Genomic DNA, 13,403 nt, shown 5'->3' with positions numbered 1-13,403 from the left:
CCCAGCATCTCACTAGTTTTCAGGTTTTGACAGTGTTCCAATCTGCTCCTAGATCCTTTTATTTGTGCTATGGTGCCCTTGGACCAAAGTGTAGAGACCAGCTAAAGAAATGTGGCTCTTGCCCTCATTCTCTGGGGTTAATACGTCTGGATGGACCAGCCTTGTCCACACCTGTTGAGCTTTTGACGGGGTACCCTTCCTTCTTGGACCAGGGTAAAAGAGCAGAGGAGGCTGCTGTTCTGCTAAGTTCTTTATTGCATAGTCTCATAGCTTTCTTGAAGGCAGAGTTCAAAGGGGGTTACATGATAAAGGCAAGCAGAAACAGCAGGCAAAACCAGCTTCTTCTATGTGTTCTATATGCTCCATATACTCTATATACTATACACTATATGCTCTATTTTCTAGACTCAATACTTTGTTTATTTTCTTATATGTGGATTCTTTCTGTGGATTATATTTGCTAACGGACCAATAAGATTAATACACGATTCTAGTTTTCCTTTTCTTAAGCTATCCTGATCTAATTCTAACAGTCGTAAGCCTTACACAGGTGTTACACATGTATTACACAGATTTGTCTATAGAGTTTCTATCAGTTCTTATTGTTTATGTGAACACTCCATCTAAAAAATGTGAACAGTATAATTCTATCTAGATTCTGTCTAAAGTAAAGAATTCTGTGAAAAGGTAACACTGCTGCAGCAAGAATTGTGTTTAAGGTCTCTGCTACAGCTTTTTAATGTTTAAGGCACTTAGCATATACTTCTACTAAAGTTAAAAATCTATATTTCTGTTTCACTTTGGTGTGGCTTCATGTATCTCAGCTTGTCCAAAGGTTTTAATTCAACCCCTGTGCTTTGGCTTCCCTCTGGGCCTGAGTCCAGAGGAGCTTTCACTCCAACACACACCCTATTCCTGCCTGGGGGGCAGCCTGGGGAGTGCTGTTGCTTCACTCAGGGTGCAAACTCTTAAGGGAATTATCACCTCAGGCACCTCACTTTCTCTTGTGGAAGGAACTAGTTGTTTTTGTCAAGATGGGAAGGAACTGCCCCAGCTAAGGAAACTTGTTTTCCTAAGTTCTTCATAGGCAAAAACTCCAACAACCCAGGAGCTCTCTGGGTTAAAAAAAAAAAAAATCTCTAGTATCTTCATCATATTATCTTTGGGGTGTAATACCCATGAGACGTTTGACAGCTGTCAGCCTTTGTGTTAGTCTAACTTGTGCATTTTAGTGTCAGGAATGTACTGCTCTATCACTTTATGGACAAATTGCCACTGATGTCACTTCAGCATTTGTGGCACAGGTTGCCCATATGGAAAACAGGCAGCATTCGACAGTGTCAATGGAAGTGTGTGTCTAGAAATCAGGAAAACACTGGAGATTTTCTGGGCTTTTTGCTTATTCACATTGTATTAATTCAGAGATGCCATATGGAAGATCCCTATAAAATTTCCCCTTTTTCCTGACTAATATGTGAGTGTAACTAAATGTAATTCATATTGTTCTGGCAGGCTTTCTTTGCTCATATGCTGAATGTAAATCACAGCTGTGCAGAGCAGTGCAGCAAAGTCCTTCCCTTGGTTGTAGGGTGTCTTCTGTTGCATCGTCTTACATAACTGTCTGCAGGATCCTTGCTTTTGATTATAGTTTAAATGAGCCAGTGGGGGGCAGAAAACACATACAGTAATATCAGATACAGTGAGTATTGTTTGTAAATGATAGAGCTAGCAATTTCCCTGACAAGAATAGTGGCAATTTTAGTGAGGATAGTGTTCCAGGTGTTAATTTAAGTAAAGATTTAAGTAAAGTAAAGATAAGTAAAGATAAATTTAAGTAAAGACAGTCAGAAGTTTTGACTGCCAGTAAAACTGCATCCTTGCCCTGCTTTTGTTTCTGCATGGAAATGCATCCTGCCTCCAAGTAGAACTTACTGAAGAATTTAAGACAATAGAGTCTGTAACATGATAAATTATTTTAATTCAGGATATAAGATTATAACAAGAACCAGCAGAATTACACTGTTCTACAGTGTCTTGGTTTGAAAGTTAAGTGTCTGCTAAGGAAAGCAGGAGCCTCCCTTGGAATGGAAAATATGACCCCCTTTCTTCCGAATTATTGTAACTTTGAAATTAAGGGGCTTAATCAGGCAAAGATATGAAAAAAGGAATAACAGTTCTTTACTAGCATGTATAACAAGGCAAGGAACAACAACAGCAGCAGCAACAACAAACAGAACCAGAGACCCAGTGCCGGCCTCTCTCGGCCGCAGGCGCTTTCCCCTCGGTGCAGTTCCACTCCCGGCCGGCAGGGGCGCTGCTGGCCCCCGGCCGGGCAGGGCGGGTGTGGTGATTCCCCCCTGGCTGCAGGGGGCGCTGTGGCGCGAGCTCGGGGCCCACGCGGCCCTGGAGGCCGGGCTGAATGGTGACCGTGGGCTGCAGCGGGAACCTTGGAGCAGCAGCTCCAGTGGCAGGGCGGGCTCGCCCAGGGTAGCAAGCAAGAGGTGGCAGAAACTTTGCAGTTGTAGCTGGAACCACGGGGTGTCCCGGCAGGGCAGGGGTGCAGAGCTACAGAGTAGGGGAAAACCAGGAGCAGTGGCAGAAAAACGGTGGGGGCTGGGCAGCAGTAGCCCGGCTCTTGAACACGGCAGAGAGAGACCGTCTGGGAGGGGAAAGGGGCTCAGGGATCCTGGGCTTTCCCCTGAGGCACCCCAGCAGATGTTGAAGGGTCCTTTGTTTGGTGAGGTAGGATGTTAATAAGGCCCCAGTGCAACAGCCACTCTTACAGCAGAGCTCCACTCATGGTAGAAGGCAGCAGAATACAGAACCATGCAGTGGTGGTGAATTCTTCCAAGGAGGAGCTAGCAGCTGCCCCAGCCCCTTTTTTCCCAGCCCATTTCTCGAGGTATCTCTGCCCCTCTGAGAGAAACCCTCAGATAAGAGGAGTGCAGGAGGCCAAGTGCCCTCCTCCCCTGAGCTTGGCAACTTCTTTTGTCTTTCTTAAGTATCTGGTCGTTATTGTCCCCTAGCAACACATATGGGAGAAAATTCCCTGAGAGAAAGAAAGAAAAGTACGAACCCTAAACCGAAACATACAGTTATACATTCACCTCAGAATGGTGTCATTAAAACATTTATACTGACATTTCTGGCAATACTTAAGTTCATTTCTGAGAAAAGAGCTTTACACTTTTGTTACACCATTTTATTTTGTATTGGTTTACTTGAGCGTTCATCTCTTGTTGTAAATAGTTTAAGACTGACCCGAACTTTGATTTTTTTTTTCCTCAGTCTCCTTTCTCTGTGATGGCACTTGACACTGTCCCCCAAAGGAAGAGTCCTTCCTGCCTCAGGCAGTGCAGGCCTACCCTTTGTAAAGGAACCGATATTACTTTATATTCCCATATATCTATTATCTATATATAAAATGTATATGCATGATTTTTAAAATAGATGTTGTTTTCCTTAACCAATACTTGCTATATCTGTAGTTCCAGGCCTGCCCTTTCCCTCTCTTCCTCTCCTTCTCTTCCCCTTCTGTAATTTCTGTCTATCTTCACATTTTTCCTGCTACATTCAGTTCTCTTTAAGCTTGTCTCAAATTCAGCTCTCACCATATACAGGCTTTCCTAAGTCATTGACCATACTCTTTACTGATCCTGTAGATTCACACCCTGTTACCTACCCCAGGTTGTTTTCAAACGTGGTTTGTGTTCTAATAGTACCAGAACTTTACTGAACCAGACCACATTGCAGACCCCTTGCTATAAGGATGAGATCTTTAATGGCTACAAGAGAAAACTAAAGAGGTGGTAGAAGAAAGAAATGTAAATTCACCTGATTTTGCCTCTCCTAAGAGAAAATTAAGCAAAGGCCATCATGCAATCAACTTACTGGGTAAAAAGAAGGCAGATGCAGTTTAGAAATTTAAGGTGATGATTTAAGAAAAGGAAAATTGAGGATTTTTAAGAAGAACTTTGTAAGTAACAAGAAATAGGAATCAGGAAAAGAAAGCAAGAAATAGAATTTTACATCAGTCTTAGAAAATTTACTATCTTTTCCAGGCCTTTAGTTCCAGAGCGGAATCCTACCACCCTGCCAAAAAGCGCTAAGAACACTGTTCCATGGAATCCCTCTTGCAGATGGCACCAGGTCACTTTTATACCATGGTCCTCTAATCGTTTCTTGTACAGCAGTCCATCATCTCTAAGCACATCAAATTCACAGGTCAAAATGAAAGTCTCAGGGAGCCGAGCAATAACACTGTCTTCAGCCAACAGTGGTGAAAAAACAGGGTTAAACATGGACTCAGCCACTTCACAGATTTGTTTTGAGGGTGGATATATTGGACTTGGTTTGTAACCTCTTGTTTTAAACTCCAGAGGAATGTAGTCAGGACTCACCCATTTCTGATATTTCAGTCTCCGATCTTCTGAAACATGACAACCTTTAAATAATTCTTCGAGGCACAAGTCTTCATGAACATACTTCAAGCCAAGAACAAGGGTTCGTTCCTTTAGCAAAATGGGGACTTTCTCGTTCTGCTGATAAGAAGGCAAATTGAAGTCCACACACTGGAGAAAAGGATATATTAGGATTTGTGCTCTCAGCTTTGGGAGATCTCTTCTGTTCACCAGTGCTTGGGCAACAGCAGCAGTGAGTGTCCCTCCACTGCTGTCTCCACAGACGACAATGCGGGAAGGGTCAACTCCATGGTCTTGTGCAGTCCTCAGAAAGTGGATGGCAGCAGTGAGACAGTCCTCAAACTGGGCTGGGAATGGGTGCTCAGGAGCTAAACGATACCTAAATAGGGGTGAAAGTATTTTAGCACAGTCATTTCTAGTGAATGGGCCCAGTGGAATCTTGTAGTTCATTTATTTCTCTCAAAAGACAGGAAAATACTCTGAGGTTATACTTGCAGTAACATAATTGATCCAAATTAGTGCTTTTGATGTATTATTTGCTACTGTTAATGTTTGGGAGAATCAGTACACTGTTCTTCCTTTGCAAAATACTTCTTTACATATCTTGTAAGTGACTGAAAGCACATGAGAGTTGGTTTAGAATTAGCTGGCAAGGCAGGTGTCTCAATCAGTTATCACTAATTCCAGTTAGAAAATGAAGTGAACATTTAACAACAAATTGTTAGAGAATATCAGCATAGAAAATTGATAATGAAAATCTGAAAGGTTTTCAGTGTTCTGGAAGCTGAATTCTTTAAGCAGAATCAATGAGTTACTGGTTCTTCAAGTATTTTAGGATGTAAATAGCAGTTAGTGCAATTGTAATCAACTCCTTAGACATCAACTCTTTTCCAGAACTTTTTGTTTCTTTTAAAAAAGCATTACAACTCATCAGAGAAATATTTTTAATGGTCATCTCAGGTTGACTGCAAGTTAAATGTGGATTTCCTGCCTCCACTTCTTCATGGAAATGCATCATGCCTCCAAGTATAACTTACTGAAGAATTTAAGACAATAGAGTCAAGTGTATATATTTTGAGGGTGGATATCTCACTCTTGGTTTGTAACCTCTTGTTTTAAACTCATGAGGTTCTTATATTTTTCAGAACTTCTAAAATGAGTATTTGGGGGTGTGGGCAACTGTGCTTTCAAGAGAAACAGTTACACTTCAGGCTTTCAGCCTAAGGTGGTTTGAATATGGCTCTAGAAAACAAAAACATCCTCACGTCTTAGTGGTAGCTACAAATTATAAAATTACTGTAATGGATTTCATTTGGAAATAAACAATTGGAGATTAGTTGACTAATTCCTCCCAAGATGAATTACTGCTGGCAAAAGGCACGGGACCATTAAATACAGGTACTTTACAAGGAGCTTGGCTGCAGTAAAGGCTTGCAAACCCAGGGTCAGAGTGTCTGGGCTGGCTCCACTTACCCAACACACACCACCACTGAATTGGTCTTCCTGCAGAAATAGCGGCACGTTCTTTCATAGGCCCCTGTAAAACAAAATAGTTCAATGGAATTATAACTTGCTTTAAAAATAAATTGAATTAAAATACTCTGAAATTCTTATCTCTGTTGCATGGCTAATGCAACGTGTATAGCATGTGGCATGGTCTGATCTGGGCATTGCTCACCATTTCCTTACACCTGTAAGAATCTTCTGGCCAGTAAGAAACCCAGAATTTAAACCAATGCATGGTTTTGGTCCCCTCCTTGAAAAGTTATAGCCTAAAAGTTATAGCACCACTGCTGCTACTTCTGAAGTGGTTTTGAAGGGGAGAAGTTGTTTACAAAAAACAACAAAAAACCTGCTAAATCCAGTACAAGAATTTTTCTTGTGCATGAGGCATCATCTGACCTCTTTCCAATTCAAATTCCAAAATGTGTTTTGTCCTTGTTTTTCCACTGTAAAGACACACAGCACAATACACATATACAAGCTTGTACACACGTGTGAACAAAAATTGGATGCTTTAAATAAGAAATAAAGTGCTAATGAGATTTTCAACTTTCCTCATAAGCACAAGGAGGAAGGAAGAAAACAGGTATTAAAAATGATCAGAGAATATTCTAGATACACAGCCTATATAAAGACAATTTAACATGATGCATAGTGCATGTAAATAAATTGATTCTGCTGTCCTGAAATTATTTTTTTTAAATTTATAATGCTTAATCTACTAACTCTTCTCATAATTTAAGATATACTGTATCAGGTCAGAAACTCTGTGGTGTGTGTTTGTGGAGTCTCCCTCACTGGGAATATTCCGGAGCTCTCTGGTCACAATGCTGTGCCCTGTGCTCTGGGATGGCCCTGCTGGAGCAGGGAGGTGGCACCAGATGACCCGCTGTGGTCCCTTCCAGCCTGCCCCTTTCTGGATGCTGTGTGTAGCTATAGCTCGTATTGTTTATATTACTTACGGATACTTCCCAACCAGCCAACTCCTCCATGGAAATAAAGGATTCCCCGTCTTTGGCTATTGTTTGATGTTTTTGGCTGGTAAATTCTCACTTTAACCCTTTCAAACCTTAAGTCTTTGATAAGAAGACGTTTATCTTTAAATGGTGGTATTGTCTCCATTATAATCCTGAGGAGATCGACCTCTGAGATGATACCTACTTTGTCCAAAAATGTTGCCTGGTGATAAAAGAAACCACAAATTAGTGCAAATTTCTATCTAATCTGGAGATTGATAATGAAAAAAATTTAAAACTCCATGGTCAATTCAGTAGGAAGACAATCAAACTCTTAATAGTAGATAAAAGGTGTCAAATACTTCACCTTCTCAGTTGTTTCAGTGCCTGAACAAAATAAGGAGAGAGTAGTTACAGTATTTTAAACTTTAGCTTTGGATGAAGAAATGTATCCAATACTTTTGTTTCCCAAACTCACACTGCTTTTAAACTTGCAGAAAAAAAAATCCATAGCATCTACCACAGCTGTCCTCCTGACCAAGAATAGCTTTGAACCCTGGCTTGATCTTCTCACAGCTCACTGATTCTTACTTAAACACTTGGGCTAAGGTTCTTATGTCACTCTGTGCTTGTCTACTCCATCACATCCATACGGCTTTAAGCTGTTTCACTTGTAGCCTAGTCTAGTCTATTCCTGCTCAAGGTGAAAAACATGAGGCAGTATCACTGTATTTCCCCTATATTGGATTCAATTTTGCACTACTTCCGCAGCAGACTTCTCTAATGAGTAATGTGATTTGTTGTGCTGCCATTATTCATGGATATGCATTTCAAGGAGAATTGTACATACAAAGGATCTTAAAAACCTGCCCTTGTGGCTTTCACCTCATATTTCACAGACCTCATGTAGTTCAGTAACATGGTCCTGTTAAATTTGGTGTAGGTATCCTATTTTAGACATCTGAAGAGCTGATCCCATACACAGGAAGGATTGTCTTGTGGCAAAGTTTTAGTCTCATACCAATTCTTTCTACAGAACTCCTGGTCTGTGTCAGTGGGAAAATAGCTTTACTTCTTTATTCTTCAATTTCCCTCTGGTACTTTCTTTCCTCACACTAATACTTTTGTAACAGTAAAGGTTAAACCTGCATTTAGCTATATTTGTATGGAATATGAAGATCATCTTTGTCTTGAAAATACTAAAAGGAGTCCTAGGAGACCTTACCAAACACCGTGTTTGGTGTTGCCTTTTATCCCAGCTGAAGACTGGAAATACTAGTAAACTTTAATTTTCCATGCAGTTTTGACATCATGGATATCAGCCCTTGAAAGGATTTGGCATAAGTAATTTGCCTAACAGCCACAGCAAGAGTTGCTACATGACTTACACTCTACTTGCATTTAAACTTTTAACCCTCCATTAATGTCCTTATCTCTCTGCTCCTTTCAGGCGGTGTGGAACTGTGCTTGTGCTTGGCCTCTCACTGGCCAGCAGAAAGGATACAAAATTTTAAGATCAGAAGTAAAAACTACATAGATCACCAGTAAATTTCTAAATTCTGCAGTTTCACTTTTAACAAATGAATTACACAAAGATAAAACTTTGATGGATAAAGAGTAATCACAGTGTTTAGAAAATGTGGATGTTTATACACTGTATAATACTTGTAAGAAAACTAACTTTGACTTCAAGTCCTATCGTATTTTACTGGTTTGCTATTGAAGCAGTGTTGAGGCCTGGGTGTGGCACCAGAGATGTGGTGAGTCACCTTCTTGGGAGCCCACTAACTTCAAAGAAAACTTATTAAGCAAAGGGTCAGGAAAAGAAAGGAAGAATTAACAACATTAGAACATAGAATTGAAGTGAAATGTAATGCACAACCCAGAGAAACTGAACAGGTTTTTTTCACAATTTAAACAACTAAAAGAAGCTTGGTTTAGGTATCAGAGAAGGGTTTTTAAAATGACAGGGGCAGCAGTTAATTCAGGACAGGATGATTGATGAAACAGAAAGCCAAGTGCGTGTCATGCTTTAGTTTTGAAAAGAAACAAGGATGAAAAGGGAGGAAGGATCAAAAATGTGCCAAAAACAATGACACAGAAAGTCGCTTTAGGTATTATGTGTACTGTCTCAAATAAGAAAGTTGTTTAGGTATATTGAAAGGCAAATGAGGATGAATGTGGCAGCTCTCTTCAGATCACTTAGGACAAGAGTGACAGGTTGTAGGAGAGAGCTGAGATCACAGACATCATTTAGCTGCTCACTCTGTAAGCAAGCACAGTGTTATACGGAGTAGAAATTCCACATACACAGGGCAAGTTACCTTCTAAGCATTCCAGCACTGCCTTGAGGCAACACGAATGAAAAGCTAAAACACAGGCTGTCAGAAAAAACTGGGAATTGCACAGTCTGCCCGATTTTATTTTTCAAAAATACTGCCTTCGGTGCTGGATAGCAAACAGGGGAGTCTGTTATACCCAGCCCAGCTAAAGGAATCTGCTTACATCACCTAATCAGTCCAATTGCATATTTGCATTTTATTTAAACATTGATTCTAAAAAACATCACCAAACCATTATCACTCTAACAGAAACAGAATTAAAAACTCAAGCCTTTAATTAAGTTTTACTTACCAGACCAAACCCAAAGTTCATGCAGTAATGAAGAGCATAAAGCTTTTGACGTTCACTGATTCCATGAGGAATTTCTGCTTTGGGGTGTTCATAATAGAAAGCAATTGCCACAATGCCAGTCAAAACAGCGAGAAAAATGGCCAGGAGAAGTTCCATCTTGCTGTGCTGGTAGGAACCCGAGAAGGAACCAGCTGTGGTCTCCTCCCCCTTTTTCAGACTTCAGGATTTCTAAGGTAAAGGCACAGGATTAGCTGTTCCCGTCATACATAGCTCATAATCCAGCTTTTAAAAATGCCAATAGGAAGATGAGAACATGTGGTAACCCCACCATACAATTAGACAGTAACAACTAATTGTGGGAGAGGCTTGCATAAGTGGTTTTCACATTTTCAGGGAACAAGGCCGTGCCCATCGCAGCAGAACCGTGACTTGATGGATCGTTGTAGCGTCAGTTTGCGAGAAGACAAAAACTTGTTCTGTCTCTCCCTGTTTTTTGATTACAGGCAAGTCTTTATTATTTGTGAGTTCCTGCACAGCATTTCTTGGTAATCATGTTCTGAACAACTCAAGATTCTTGCTTTATTCTGCCTCCATGCCTTACTTTTTCAGACTTTTATTGAAACCAAGGCTCAGTATCACAAACATGTTTCATCAGCTGTGATAGCAGATTTTAGATGCTGCTGTGCCATTGCACCTTTGAGTCCAGTGGAGCCGGAGGCAGCTGGCCTGAGAGGTGTTCTTGTCTCATCCTCCTCAGTGTCTCTCTTCTGCACCAGCTGCTGTGTTTGGTTGGGTTTTCTTTGGTTTTTTATCTGCCTCTTGGTTGTGCCTGGCAGTCCTGCAGTCTCTGTCCTCCCAGGAAGATATTATGTACAGATGTCATTCCGGGTAGAAATATTATTCCAACTGATGAAAACTAGACTTGGACTTCATGGTTTCAGGGCTAGTAGCACTGACTAGACATCAGCAGCCCACTCTTTTCTGTGGTGAGCTTTAGGATCTTCCTCTGGAGCTAACATATTTTTTCATACACAAATCATTAGTGATAAAGTTTAACCTGAAGCAAAAAAACCCTGTAAAGCACAGGTGACATGTGATGTCACCTTTGGGAACAGTGTGTTTTTAGCAGTCTGCTCAGACTGTGAGGGCAGCAGATTCTCGTTCTGAAAAATCACAGTGTGGGTAAAATATGTGTGTAAAATTTTTTCTTAAGTAATAATAATATAAGGGATGAGCTGACCTTGAATTTTATAATAAAATGAAACTAAAGACAGAGAACCCCAGGGCTTTAGCATGCATAGCCCATGACCTGCATAGGAAACGGCTCAGGCTTGATACCTGACTTCAGAAACTGTTTAGAATAAACAGGATGGAACTTCATTTTTGAGTCTGGTGATACACTTTCTGAGAAGCAGCTTGATTCCATGTTCTGCCTCTCTCTGCCCAAACTGTTTCTTCATTTTATCCAACAACTCTTTATGGATTTTCATTTCCCAATGTTCTCATGCCTCTCCCTCCCTTGCCAGAAGGTTATTCACATGCTAAGTGTAAAATCAGATTCCTTTTTGTTTATCCTTCTTTATGGTATTTGATGCCCATCTCGATAAGGGATGTTGGTGAAAGGTACATTGCCTGGGGATTGGGGCACTCTTGGGAAATAGCAGTGGTGAATTCAAACCCATCAGGATGGAGATGCACAGAGGGTTCAGCTTTCCCATAGCTCAGACAAGAGCATTGGGAAATACTGTTGCACAAAACACGATTGCAACTCCCTTCTTCAGCGTTTATTAGTGACAGTATTTAATTGGCATTTGCTAAACGCTGCTGTCGCAGTGGGTGAGGTGTGGTCTAAGATTTGGCCCCTCTGGGGATCTAAGAAGGCTCTTGACACCTGTGACAGATCCTTTGTACTGCAGTTCTTACCACATATTGTTCTTTTCCGTTGTAAATCTTTTTGGCGCCAATTCACCAACAGCTGGTAGGTCTTGGACTCTTTTGGGCACGTTGACAAGGTTCAGACATCACAACACCCCAGGGAATCCACGCAAAGACTGGATGTGCTGGAAGCTGTCAAAGAAACAAACTAGTTGGTTTCTGAAGTAATAATGTGGTTTTTTCCTTTGGGCGTTGCAGGTACAGAGTAGTACTTAATGCTTTGTAAGCTTAGTCTCAGCAATTCACAAATTTGAGGACCAGGATGGAGAAAACCATTCCCTAAACAATCTTTCAAATAAATGCTTTCTCTAGCTTCTGATCATTTTTTAACCTTGTCTCTGCTCCTCTGAGATAGATCAGAGGATAGACTAGGCCCATTTTCTACTACACCAGGGAATCCCTTTCTTACTAATTTCCAGTGAAAAGCTAAATGTCAGAGCCTGAAATCTTGTCATTCCTCGTTCTTTTTCTGTTGTGTGGGACATGCAAGGGGAGAGACTGAGCCAGGTGTAACAGATGTAAAGCATTCCCTGCCTCTGGATTGTGGTGTGATTAGCTTTCAACAGGAATTCACTGTGAATGGAAGCGTGTACTGGGATACTGGTAAACATTCCAGAGAAAGTGCTTCGTGACCCAAGAAGCTCCTTTTGGGTTCTGCAGAGCTTGAGAGCCATCTGGTGCTGGAAGCCTGAACTTGAACTGGAGCTGGGCTTGTCAGTCCTCACTCTCTGGCTGCATAATTCCTTGTGTCCATAATTCTGTAGGTGGCATTGACTGTCATTATGTTTCATCCTTGAATTTTTATTTAATTTGTACTTGAAAATTTCACGCTTTGGAAACCATAAGAATGTCTTCAAACCTCCTATCTCAGCAATGCAAGACACATAGCAGATCTGTAATTCATTAAAATAAAGGACAGGAAGTTCCATGGACACAGTTAGATCTTGTGATTTCATAAAGTTTAGAAAATCTGTGAGTCATGACTAAACTAAAGGAATACATTATTTCAGCACTTGCTGTTCTCTGCTTACCCATCTGCACTCAGTGGTTATAACCAGTGATTAAAATGTGTGTCTAAGAGAACAAATAATGCTGCTGACATATTATAAAGCTAAATTTGTTATTATCTGTAGTAAATTAAAGACCAGTGGATAAAGGGCCATGGAAAAATGTATCAGGAGTAGATCAGTGTCAAGTATGGACATTGGCCCATAAATGAGGCATAACTCCAGAGACTGATAAAGGAGAGAAAACAAGTATTGGGCTGCTGAACTGACAAGTATAATGCTGTGTGTAAAATAGCATGAGATTGTCTGTGACCATCTCATAACTTACAGAGTACAAGGGGGAATTGTACAGACTTCCTTAGTTCTGGCACTTGCCAGCTTTCTCCAACTGCTCCAATATTATTCAACTTCTTGCAAGGCTTTTATAGTAGATACAGATTCTGCTGGCCCAGCTTCAGCTAGCAGCATGTGAGCTGGTAACCAAACCTTTATCTTCATAACCAAGGCAAATCCTGAAGTCCTCAAAGAGTGGAGCATTTGGAATTATCACATTATTTACCCCAGAAGAACTTCTTTGCTTGAAGAGCAAATTGCTATGTCTGCAACAGGAAAAATTAAACAAACTCTCTGTTGTGTTAACAGAGCATGAAGAAATGTAATTTCATTTTGCTGAGGGGGACTGGAGAACGTGAACCCTCAAGCAGTGACTTGTTGCTGCAGAGATGTGAACCGGCTCACTTGTCACCAGCATTAGCATGGTGACAACACAGAGCATTCAGCCCACCGTCTTCTTCCTACTCACAGTTTGCCCGGCAGAGAGTAGACACATAGTAATCTCTTTCCACAGCTGTGTGTGCAGGGATATTACAAAGGCAAGGTGGTTGCACAATAGTTAAACATTTTACAATCCCTAGGCATTGCATGCCCAGCTATTTTGTTATGCAGTG

At 40.9% G+C, this 13,403-nt stretch overlaps 1 protein-coding gene across 1 annotated transcript; it reads right to left on the bottom strand.

Annotated features, from left to right (window-relative positions):
• Positions 1-4,025: 4,025 nt before the first annotated feature.
• LOC138121454 (arylacetamide deacetylase-like 4) lies at positions 4,026-9,670 on the bottom strand. Its single transcript, XM_069034983.1, has 4 exons — positions 9,515-9,670; positions 6,887-7,103; positions 5,895-5,958; positions 4,026-4,800 (listed from the first exon to the last, which is right to left on the bottom strand). Exons 1-4 carry the CDS (start codon positions 9,668-9,670, stop codon positions 4,026-4,028), a joined length of 1,212 nt encoding a protein of 403 aa, XP_068891084.1.
• Positions 9,671-13,403: the final 3,733 nt, after the last annotated feature.

The sequence above is a fragment of the Aphelocoma coerulescens genome, chromosome 21, assembly GCF_041296385.1.
Source record: "Aphelocoma coerulescens isolate FSJ_1873_10779 chromosome 21, UR_Acoe_1.0, whole genome shotgun sequence".
Lineage (NCBI taxonomy): Eukaryota > Metazoa > Chordata > Aves > Passeriformes > Corvidae > Aphelocoma > Aphelocoma coerulescens.
Note: the sequence above shows the minus strand (reverse complement) of the source record. Positions and strands in the feature narration are given on the sequence as shown.

Excerpts from the sequence above, each read along its gene's own strand:
- LOC138121454 (XM_069034983.1), bottom strand. The coding sequence starts at position 9,670 with ATGGAACTTCTCCTGGCCATTTTTCTCGCTGTTTTGACTGGCATTGTG. Across the intron at positions 5,959-6,886 it reads TGGCTGGTTGGGAAGTATCC|GGGCCTATGAAAGAACGTGC; the intron begins GTAAGTAATATA and ends TTTGTTTTACAG. Across the intron at positions 4,801-5,894 it reads TCAGTGGTGGTGTGTGTTGG|GTATCGTTTAGCTCCTGAGC; the intron begins GTAAGTGGAGCC and ends ACCCCTATTTAG.